Source organism: Mercenaria mercenaria, chromosome 2 (genome assembly GCF_021730395.1).
Source record: "Mercenaria mercenaria strain notata chromosome 2, MADL_Memer_1, whole genome shotgun sequence".
Classification (NCBI taxonomy): domain Eukaryota; kingdom Metazoa; phylum Mollusca; class Bivalvia; order Venerida; family Veneridae; genus Mercenaria; species Mercenaria mercenaria.
The window spans coordinates 72,369,436-72,381,534 of NC_069362.1; the positions used below are offsets into that span (position 1 = coordinate 72,369,436).

Below are 12,099 nucleotides of genomic sequence, written 5' to 3' on the forward strand. Positions count from 1 at the left end.
GCCGTTTTTCATAATCACCCCATTCAGTACATTGGAACTAACGAAGATTCAATGCACTAAAAGTCATTTTTATCCATTTTCTATTTTAACAATTTTTAAAACTGTCCGGGTTTTTTCTCTTCTAATATTTTTATCATTCCACATGTTTAAAATCCCCTTCAGCTATGCTATAGCTATTGCATTGATTGTTTACATGTTTATTTCTGGGATGCAAAATTTCAACTTTCTTTTACAATCACGACGAAAAGGGGAACCTGACACAGCGTTACAATCTTTTTTTCATATTCTCCAGTAGCATATATGGTAAAAAAATGTCCCGTTTATACGCATAGATTCTACAACATGAAGCAACGTTCAAGTTACATCTAATGCATCATGGGTGGGTGGGGTATTGCATATATGGTATATACGGCCAAACCGTGATATAAATTTAACCCCGCTAGATCCGCGGGTCTCGAACCTTGGACCCCAATGACAGCGCTATAAAGGGGTCCAAGTGTATATACCATTGTGTAAACTTCAATACAGATTTATACAATATTGATAAAACTAAGTTTGACTATTTGGCAAACAATACAGTTACCAAAATATTAGTATCTTCAATGTTCAGTCACCGTGGCCTGGTATATAGATAAATATACTAAGTCTGTTCATCAATGATATTTTGAGAAAGTTATTAAAAGTATCAAAATGAGCAACCTTTGATAAAAGATATATACAAGACTATACCTGGAGCAGACTTTCCACTGGAATCAACATGGAACTTGTGTCTCAACTTGCCTATCTTCCCTGCCACATCCTCACAGAAATCTCTGAAATACACAGTCAAACTACCTTTACCTACATCCAAATAATCACAGCACTGTGAGGCATCCAAGGCTTGTGAGTTTAGGTCCCCAACCCCCTACCAGGTGAGGAGAAAATTCAAAATTCCTAAATTACTTCAATACTTTACCCAACCTATTGTCAATAGTTGCTGATTTCTTGAGATGTTACAATTTCTCTCGTTGAATATACAAGACAACAATACATATCAATCTATAGATTTTGATGGTAAATAAGTATTTTAAGTTTCAAGTCAATAGCTTTGACAGTAACAGAGATATTTGACTTTATCAAAAACTTTAACCAAAAATTCTAACTTAAAAAGGGGCATAATTCTGTCAAAATTCAATCGGAGTTATGGGGATTGCTTCTCCTGGTGTAGACTTTGATAGTAAATATCTATTTTAAGTTTCAAGTAAATAGCTTTGATAGTAACAGAGATATTTGACTTTATCAAAAACTTTATCCGACGGCGACGCCGACGCCGGGGCAAGTGCAATAGCTCTACATTTTCTTCGAAAAGTTGAGCTAAAAATTGAATACTAGCTTGACAGACAATGCTGTTTGCTGGGCTTACCACATTGTGACACTTCTTATCAATTCATACAAACAAATAACAGTTCACTTTCACAAAAGCTTTAACAGATGAACAGATGAGGAAATACATAAATTATACCTTAGTTCTTTTTTAAAGTCCTCGCTACAAATATCGTATTTAGGTAGAGCCAGGTTTTCCTCTATAGCCGAGAGGAACTCTTGCCCACCCAGTGACTGTTCATGCCTGCTTTCTGCTTTAGTACAGGCCTAAAAATTAAAACAACATAAAACCTAAAGTAACAGAATGTATTCTAGCATAACAGCATATAAATGAGGAGCAATCAATAAGCAAATATACATTACTATACCATACTATGTATGAGGCTTTTTATAAAATCATGAGTTCTCTACTATTTAACTCCAGCACCTTCATATTTTGACCAGTTTATTTACATAGAAGGCATCTACATCACATTATCCATAAATCTGTGCCAGAAATACATGTACATCTATACTAATCATGATACTTTACAGGTGTTGTCAGAGAAAGCGCGCTTGACTATTACGAAGCTGTACAGTTAAAATGGGCACATCTCAGGAAACTAGAGCTATCACTGAAGTCATTAATACCTAAGCAAATGAAACATAACATTTCATCTGTGAAGCTTCTGAACTGACAAGACAAACTGAAATAAGTGATGAAAATTAAGGAGTACAGGTGGTCCCAATCTTATGACCATCCCAGGAAAAAATGACATGCACATTTACACTTTATGGATATTGTCATATATGATGCAGGTGATGATGTGGAACAACTGTTTTAAGTCTGACTCAAATCTGTTCTGATAGAGTGAATTAACCAGAAATTCCAAGTCTAAAAGGGGCATAATTCATGGAACATTTCTGCTAGAGTTATGGCACTTGTATCATATAATGTGGGTGATGATGTAGAACAACTATTTTCAGTTTGAATCAAATCCATTTAGTAACTAGAAAATGCTTTTGTAAAAAAGCGCATGTCTCCCCCAATGCAAAGTCCTATAGGCAAGAAGTCAATAGGGGTCAGGAGCGAAAGTCAAAGAGACACTGATGGTTTGCTGCAATAGGGATCATCTACTTGGCATGTCCAGTCATCCCGCTAAATTTCAACACTCTTGGCCTAGTGGTTCTCAAGTCACTGTTCAGGCTCCTGTGACCTTGACCTTTGATCAAGTAACCTCAAAATAAATAGGGGTCATCTACTCTGCATGTCCAATCATCCTATTAAGTTTCAACATTGTAGGTCAAGTGGTTCTCAAGTTATTTCCAAAAAATGATTTTACATGAACAGGCCACTGTGACCTTGACCTTTAATAGACTGACCACAAAATCAATAGGGGTCATCTACTCTGCATGTTCAATCATCCAATGAAGTTTCAACATTCTGGGTCAAGTGGTTCTCAAGTTATTGATCGGAACTGGTTATTAATGTTCAGGCCCCTGTGACCTTGACCTTTAACAGAGTGACCCCAAAAACAATAGGGGTCATTTACTCTGCATGAACAATCATCCTATGAAGTTTCAACATTCTGGGTCGAGAGGTTCTCAAGTTATTGATTGGAAATGATTTTCCATGTTCAGGCCCCTGTGGCCTTGCCCTTTAACAGAGTGACCATAAAATCGTTAGGGGTCATCTACTCTGCATGACCAATCATCCTATGAAGTTTCATCATTCTGGGTCAAGTGGTTCTCAAGTTATTGACCGGAAATGGTTTTCAATGTTCGGGCCCCTGTGACCTTGACCTTTCACAGTGACCCCAAAATCGTTAGGGGTCATCTACTCTGCATGACAAATCATCCTACGAAGTTTCAACATTCTGGGTCAAGTGGTTCTCAAGTTATTGACCGGAAATGGTTTTCAATGTTCAGGCCCCTGTGACCTTGACCTTTTTATGGAGTGACCCAAAAATCGATAGGGGTCATCTACTTTGCATGTAAAATCATCCTATGAAGTTTCAACATTCTGGGTCAAGTGGTTCTCAAGTTATTGATCGGAACTTGTTATCAATGTTCAGGCCCCTGTGACCTTGACCTTTAACGGAGTGACCCCAAAAACAATAGGGGTCATTTACTCTGCATGAACAATCATCCTATGAAGTTTCAACATTCTGGGTCGAGAGGTTCTCAAGTTATTAATTGGAAATGGTTTTCCATGTTCAGGCCCCTGTGGCCTTGACCTTTAACAGAGTGACCATAAAATCGTTAGGGGTCATCTACTCTGCATGACCAATCATCCTACGAAGTTTCATCATTCTGGGTCAAGTGGTTCTCAAGTTACTGACCGGAAATGGTTTTCAATGTTCGGGCCCCTGTGACCTTGACCTTTCACAGAGTGACCCCAAAATCGTTAGGGGTCATCTACTCTGCATGACAAATCATCCTACTAAGTTTCAACATTCTGGGTCAAGCGGTTCTCAAGTTATTGACCGGAAATGGTTTTCAATGTTCAGGCCCCTGTGACCTTGACCTTTAATGGAGTGACCCCAAAATCGATAGGGGTCATCTACTTTGCATGTAAAATCATCCTATGAAGTTTCAACATTCTGGGTCAAGTGGTTCTCTAGTTATTGATCAGAAATGGTTTTCAATGTTCAGGCCCCTCTGACCTTGACCTTTGACTGAGTGACCCCAAAATCAATAGGGGTCATCTACTCTTCATGACCAATCATCCTATGAAGATTCAACATTCAGGGTCAAGTGGTTCTCTAGTTATTGATCGGAAATGGTTTTCAATGTTCAGGCCCCTGTGACCTTGACCTTTGACGGAGTGACCCCAAAATCAATAGGGGTCATCTACTCTTCATGATCAATCATCCTATGAAGTTTCAACATTCTGGGTCAAGTGGTTCTCTAGTTATTGATCGGAAATGGTTTTCAATGTTCAGGCCCCTGTGACCTTGACCTTTGACGGAGTGACCCCAAAAACAATAGGGGTCGTCTACTCCAGCAGCCCTACAACCCTATGAAGTTTGAAGGTTCTAGGTCAAATGGTTCTCCAGTTATTGCTCGGAAATGAAGTGTGACGTACGGACGGACGGACAGGGCAAAAACAATATGTCTCCTGGGGGAGACATAATAACAGAGACAGAATGGAAGTGCATCAAATCTTTTACCTGAAATTCTAAGTAAAAAGGGAGCGTAATTCATGAAATACTGGAACCAGAGTTATTGCCCTTGTGCCATATGATGTGGTTGATGTTAAGGAACAGCTTTTCTAAGTTTGAAGCATCAGTGCATCAAAACTTTTAAACAAGCTATGGATGTAGACGCAAGAGCCAATAGGATAGGTCGCCATAAACATTGAATTGTTTGTTTATTTTAAAAGTGTGTCTGTGCCTTGTATCATATCATTAACTTATCTGGGGAACAGCACTTTAAACACGATTAAGCAACTCACCCTGACATGATCGTATACCCGTCTGAAATCAACTGGCCTATCTTTGCCCTCCATAGCTGCTGGATCCAGTCCATCTGCTCCATACACAAACTGTACAATATCACTGGTTGAATTACGTACTGTCATGTCATAATGTGAACACAGATCTTCTAAACTCTGCAATGGTAACATACATAATGGTATAAACTGCAGGTATACTCTATGTTCCTATAATACAGCATAATGAATTACTTTGTGTCTGATATTGGCTTTAACGCAACTTTCCAACAATATTTCAGTTATTTAATAAGTAGTCAGTTAACAAGTTTTCCAGGATTCTGTTCCAGTACTGGTTTGTTCTCCACAAGTAACCGACAACTTACCCACGATAATCTGCAGTGAAGGACTATCACTTCAAACACACTTTATTCTGTCAAATCATCATGAAGAACCTTCACCTTGCTTGAGAAATGGAGTCACAACCACACATTTGATAATCTTACGCACTACTCTTAGCACTAAACTCACTGTCATATACTCTACTTACACCACTCGGTTCATATTCTTATACAGAGTTTTGTTCTCTCCTTTCAGATCTTAGTGGGCAAGCTGATACTATGTAACTTTTCCAATATTCTAACTATGTTATTACAGCTTGGCCTTGTCTTTGATTTCTTATAAGAATAAATTCAATTCCACATATCTAAACGATATACTGAAAACCTTCTTAAAGGAGAGAGTGAGAGGACAAGAAACAATGTTGTAATAAAACAAAACATTTTCAGAGCAAAAAACAAAGTAACAATGCTTTCCCATGTCATTGTTTAACAATACCTATAGAAATATTTCTTCACATGATAGGTTTTGGAACTAACCTTGACTAGACGCCTTTGCATATATCCAGTTTCTGCAGTTTTAACAGCAGTGTCAACGAGACCTTCTCGACCTCCCATAGTGTGGAAAAAGAACTCAGTAGGAGTCAAACCGCTGTAAAAACTGTTCTCTACAAACCCACGGGCTGACGGATCCTTTGCTACAAATACAAACTTTTATGTCAGTATATTTGCAGCCATTCACATTGGTTTTTGTAACAGACTATAATTTCAGACTGTGAAATGACAAAGAATGTAGTCAGGCATACATTAAAACTAAATCTACACAAGATTATTGCAAAGTTAACAAGAGCTGTCACTATTAGTGACAAATACCCCTGAGCATTTATGCCAAGTAATTTTAAAATCCCTTCATCGTTCACAGAGTTATGGACCGGACAAGAAACAGACCATGTTAACCTTTAACCTCTAAGTGTGACCTTGACCTTAGAGCTAGGGGTCTGGATCTTGCGCATGACATATCGTCTCATTATGGGGAACATTTATGCCAAGTAATTTCAAAATCCCTTGATGAATGGCAGAGTTATGAACCGGACATGAAACAGACCCTGTTTACCTTTGACTTCTAAGTCTGACCTTGACCTTGGAGCTAGGGGTCTGGGTCTTGCGCAAGACATATCGTCTCATTATGGTAAACATTTATGCCAAGTTATTTCAAAATCCCTTCATGGATGGCAGAGTTATGGACCAGACACGAAACAGACCCTGTTTTAACATTTGACCTCTAAGTGTGACCTTGACCTTGGAGGTAGGGGTCTTGGTCTTGTGCATGACACATCATCTCATTATGGTGAACATTTATGCCAAGTTATTTCAAAATCCCTTTATGGATGGCAGAGTTACAGCCCGGACAAGAATTTACACGGACGCACGCACGTCCTCCCATACGATTCGTGTATTAGGTGGTCATTCCATTGTTTGAAAACCATAGAATGACCACTTAAGGAACAAAAGAATTAAGTGGTTACGGATTGAATACAAAGGATTTCTATTGTCCTAGGCCACACCTCCTACCACCTAAGGTACCAATCGTGTGCTCAGATGGACAGACGCATGGACAGTGCGAATTTAATATGCCCACCTTTGGGGGCATAAAAATGTTACACAATATAAATTATATTACCATATTCTCTGCCAAAAGAAAGATATTGAATAATGCCCTAATTAATCCAAACCATCTTCCATTTTTAACTAAGTCTCCCTAGACTTAATTTATGAAACTGAACAATGAATTTAAAATATATAGTAAATCACATACAGTGTCTCTCAAAGTGAGGTAGTGCCCGATCCTCAAATCCATTGGGAACACGTTTACCACTGATTGCCTGCTGTCCTACACATGCTATCATCTGGGATATATTGATAAATGATCCTGCAAGGACAGAAATAATAAAATTGTAATGCTTGAAACAAAAACAAGTTTGATACTCGATCTTCTGTTGTTTAAGATTATATATGAAATGCATAGAGGTAAACTATATCAGGACCTTAAATGAGAAAATAATATGTACTTTTAAAAGAATGAATTTCAACTGAGACAAGATTGTGGAAATAAAATCATAGAATCTACCAGACATATACCTATCAGAAAAGAAATTACCCCTAACTTAATTTTTACCATTTTCTAAGTGCTACGTTAGTTCAGTTATTTTCAAAGAGTCAAGTCTAAATGCAACAAGCACATTCATTATTCAAACCTGATGTTTTTTGCATATGTGAGGAAAACTGAAGTTACCTTTTGATCCACATACTGCCATAGTGAGTGGACTGTTGCTCGAGTGTAACTCACGCAGACACGCCTTTCCTGCATGGTCCCGAATCACAGACAACTCTCGCAATATCACAGCCTAGCAAATTATACCAGCAAATATTTACAGTATTTGAACACTTATATAACAATTGTATTTTAATTTCTGGTGAATCACATTGACATGGTGACCAGAGTATTTCACTGATTAAGGTTCTCCATTAGTATTGCTTGTTTACCTATTTCACTTCACAAGATAGATACATTTTAACAGATTCTGCCAACAGAAAGCATGCTTTGTGATGCCAAATTGAAACGTATGTATAAACTATGCTGACAGTGTTTAAAGTATGCCTGTCAAACCTAATGTAATTCATAACCAAATGAAAACTGTTTTAAACAAGAGCTATTCAAATTATTGTCCCAGAAGCAGGAATATTACCCTAAATGTTAAAATATCTATAGAGTTTCAATCCAGTATCTGCATTAGTTTTGGAGATAATAACTTGCAAGCAAAACTTTAACCAGAAGTTTTTAGTTCAAAAGGGGACATAATTTGGCCAAAATCCATGTTAGAGTTATGGGACTTGATGCTATAACCTAGTTTTATAACCCCGAAGACACATGTGAAGTTTCAATTCAATATCTGCATTAGTTTTGGAGAAAGTAACTTGCATGTAAAACATTAACCAGGATTTTCTAAGTCCAAAAGGGGACATAATTTAGCACATGTCAGAGTTATGGGACTTGACCCAGTGAGGTTGGTAATTGACCTAGAAAAAGAAAATATATGTTTCAAAGCTATATGCCTTTAAATGATAGCCATATGTACTTGAATGCAAAACTTTAACCAAGGTGTGACGCTGCCGCCAACACCGATGCCAGGGTGAGTCGAATAGCTAGACTACTGTAAGTGTATATGAATTCGCGGAGAAAAATTTTTGCGGAACAGTCCATTTTCAGCATCGCAGATGTATTCGCGCAATTTTGAATTTGCGGAGATAAAAGCTTTAAATCATAAATAAGCGCACGGCAAAATATCCACTCAAGGGAGGCTACTACAAGAGTTTTAACCCGTATAAAACACGGACGAATAGGGACAACGTCACGGATCAGTCATAGGTACATAAGCCGTGACACACTATAAACTCTGATAGTTTATAGACATAACAATTGTGTTTCAATCAACACCTACATATACAAACAATCAAAGGGGTATTTATCATAGTCAACATCTGTTGAGCATCATCAAAAATTATGCAAACAAAAATACCTGGGCAGTTTATAAAAGGATTTAACTGAAAATCGATTAAATCAACAACAGAAATTATATCGAAATAGCAACTGTTTTCACAGCTGATAGAAAGTGATCTAATGATCATTTAATCGTGTTTGCCAAGATTTGTTTGATGGTTTTGAATGCCGTGTTTGACACTTTTTATTTGTGCATGTTTGCAAGTGTTTTAGTAAAACATAACATGAAAGAACAATAATTGTTTTCTTCAATAATTTAATAAATTACAATAACTAACAAGCTGTTTATATTCATTATATACATGAAGGTACATGAAGGTACAAATGTATAATGACAGCTCATGCATAGTTTTACAGACTAGATTGAGATAGTTCACATTTGTTCGAAAATATGACTTATAAGTAGAAAATTGTGTAGAAATAATCACGGTAATCATGAATTTGCGGACTGCCGATCACCGCGAATATCGCGAAAATTTGAAACCCGCGAATATTTTTACACTTACAGTATTCTTCGAATAGTCGAGCTAAAATTTGTCTCTGCATATCTGGGATAAAAAATCTTTCAGAATAACAATGTTGTAAACCCCATGAAATAATAGCTTAGTCCTTCTTTGCATAAACTTTTCAATAATTTTAGGAGATTGAAGTAATAGTTAATCCAAGCTGTTAGCTTTCCAAAATTGCAATAAATTATGTGTAATTAAGTTATCATACTTCAAGGGTCTCCTCCTCAGTACAGCCTGGTTGTGTAGGTAGTTTGCCTTCCTCCAGATCCTTTATGTAACGATCACATTTAGAGTAACTGAAAGAACAATTTGTGTTCTCTTAATATCATGTATCTGTGATGTTAATATGAACATTTCTGATTGAGAACTGTTTGTAAAATATATACAAATGTACAGTGTTCCCACTGCTTTTTTTCTTGACTGGAGATTTTTGTACACATTACCTAAGAAAACTGGAAGTACATGCAGCACAAATTGTTAAATACAAATAAACTATTTTTAAAGTTATTTCTTTCACGGTACACCAGCCAGACTCAGTAACATCACTCCCTGTATTGTTCAATATCAATCAGGGTCTGATTCTTGTTCCTTTCTTAAGCAAAATGTCTGTTATTTGTACTAGGGAAATTTTCATTTCAATGTACATTTTAGCTCATTTCTGTGTGAAAAACCTAAAAATGTATATGGACGTGAACACTAACATATGTCCGCCATGATGGTGTGTCAAAAGCAAGTATGTAAATTTGTATGCTGTGACCATGACGTTTGACGAAAAAACAACTGGGTTCATCTACATACTAAGGCAAACATCCCATGAAGATTGACAACAAAGTTATTCTTTGATTACTGAGCGGAAACTATTTTAAGTCTAGAGGTACTGTGACCTTGACCATCGGTCTACTGGCAACCAAAATGATAGGGGTCATCAACTGTCAACAGGCTATCATCCTATGTTTGATGAATGTAGGCCAAAGCATTATTCAGTCTCAAGGTCAGTATCACCCCTTGACCTTAGCTTACAGACCCCAAAAAATATGGGTTATTCAATGATCAAAGACAATGAGCCTATGGAGTTTACTGTATGCCAAACGGTTCTTTAGTTACTGAGGAGACACTGATTTCAGTCTCAAGATCACTGTAATCTTAATTTTGACGTGCTGACCCCTAAAACAGTATGAGTCATCTCCTGACCACAAGTAATCATCCAATTAAGTGTGACACCAAGCATTGTCCATTTAATGATAGAAAACTAAATGGTCTATAGACTGCCAGAGCGACCAACAGACAGACAATGATCGAAACAAAATACCCCATCTTCTTGAAAGAGAGACATAGATATAAGCTGAAAATGCTTAAATTAGATCCTGCCACTGTCATGAAATGACAATGAATTTTATCACTTAAAGGGAATTCCTATAGTTTTTTATGCGCATCTTTCTGCGCAGCCGACACTTTCTATGGAAAACTGAACTGAAGTCAACATTTGTTGAAACATGTTACAGACAATCTTAAATATGAGGAATTTTGAATGAAATAACATTTTTGATAAGTTATATCAGTAATCAAATGTTGATACTGGTTTTTGTTGTATTGACAAGTATCATGCCTGACAGGTATCTTGCTATTTTTGTGGTTGTGTTTTCACATCGCAATTTAGTACAAAGACAGTGTTGTTCATATAATGTAAGATAATTGATTTAGTACTGATAAGAGAATATCACCTTTCAGATTATTTAGTATTCAATTATAGAAAGAATTAGGAATTTTTAAAACTTTTTTTTAACTTTTAGCAGACATACATGTAATCAATTTGGCCAGGTTCGCGCCATTTCCGTCCGAACAGGTGTTGTATTCTAGCGGTCTTAACATAAAATTTAGCCTGGTGACCCATACATTTTTAGCCATTTTTATGCTCACAATACAATTATCTATACACAAGAAGAAAAAGAAAAAATTCTATGAAAGAGTTTTTTCAAAATTAAAAAAAATATTCTTCACTATGGGTATTTTTCATTGAAAAAAGTTCACAAAAGTAAATATGAAACAATATTTGTTTTTCATTTGTACCCATTATTGTAAGGATAGAGTATTACAAATACGACTATGATATCAAATAAGTATATAATAAAATCTGCAAAAAGAAAAATCCGTATTTTGCTTCCTGGATGTATATTTTGGTTGGTATTTATAAAAAAGCAGAAAATTATGAAAATGTTGAAAAATCGCTGGCAGTTTCAGCAACAGTGGGTGTGTTCAAAACAATTTTTCACAAAAACAAGCCTGGTGACCTATTGTTTTTATTTGTTCATTGTTTTCAGCAAAAATTTTCCTATCAGTTATGTGAATTTAAAAAAATTCTATGAAAGGAAAAAAACTATAGGAATTCTCTTTAATAGGACATGTTTCTGTAACTGCTAGCCTAATGACTAAACTCAGTTTCATTAGGTTTTCATGTCTGTCTGGGTCTAAGCAACAACATAATCTTTTTACAACAGAATAGCAGTTTATCCTAACATCTCAACAGAACTCTGGTCTGTTCTATTAACTGATGTTATGAGTATGAATACATTACCCATCATCCAGCAGCTGGTACTTGGCTTTCAGCAGACCATAACCAGGTGTCACATCACCAATACCAATAGAAAATCCTCGATTACCTGTGTAAAACATTCCATTATATTTACATTCGCTATGTGTTTTCTATATATAAAGAAAAAGAACCACATATTTTCCTACAAATAACATTGATGGAATAATATTCAGGGCAACTCTTTGTGTGACACTACATGTGTGATCTGACTTTTTTCCGCAAAAATATAAATAAAATGGCAGCCAAATATCAACAAGAGATACGCATACGGGTGCCATTGCTTGTCTGTAAGTGCTGGACAATATGCAAGAAAAGAGTTATAGTTCTTG

At 36.4% G+C, this 12,099-nt stretch overlaps 1 protein-coding gene across 2 annotated transcripts in view; it reads right to left on the bottom strand.

The window, feature by feature from the left end:
- The window catches only part of LOC123564296 (DNA-directed RNA polymerase III subunit RPC1-like), a 105,493-nt gene that overhangs the window by 45,098 nt on the left and 48,296 nt on the right, over positions 1-12,099 (bottom strand). For both annotated transcript variants that reach the window (XM_045357767.2, XM_053536928.1), the window contains exons 18-25: positions 11,753-11,837; positions 9,389-9,476; positions 7,406-7,517; positions 6,929-7,042; positions 5,653-5,810; positions 4,799-4,954; positions 1,502-1,629; positions 730-812 (exon numbers count right to left, since the gene is read on the bottom strand). In XM_045357767.2, the coding sequence (XP_045213702.1) occupies positions 730-812; positions 1,502-1,629; positions 4,799-4,954; positions 5,653-5,810; positions 6,929-7,042; positions 7,406-7,517; positions 9,389-9,476; positions 11,753-11,837 (924 nt within the window). The remainder of the gene's footprint in view (positions 1-729; positions 813-1,501; positions 1,630-4,798; positions 4,955-5,652; positions 5,811-6,928; positions 7,043-7,405; positions 7,518-9,388; positions 9,477-11,752; positions 11,838-12,099) is intronic.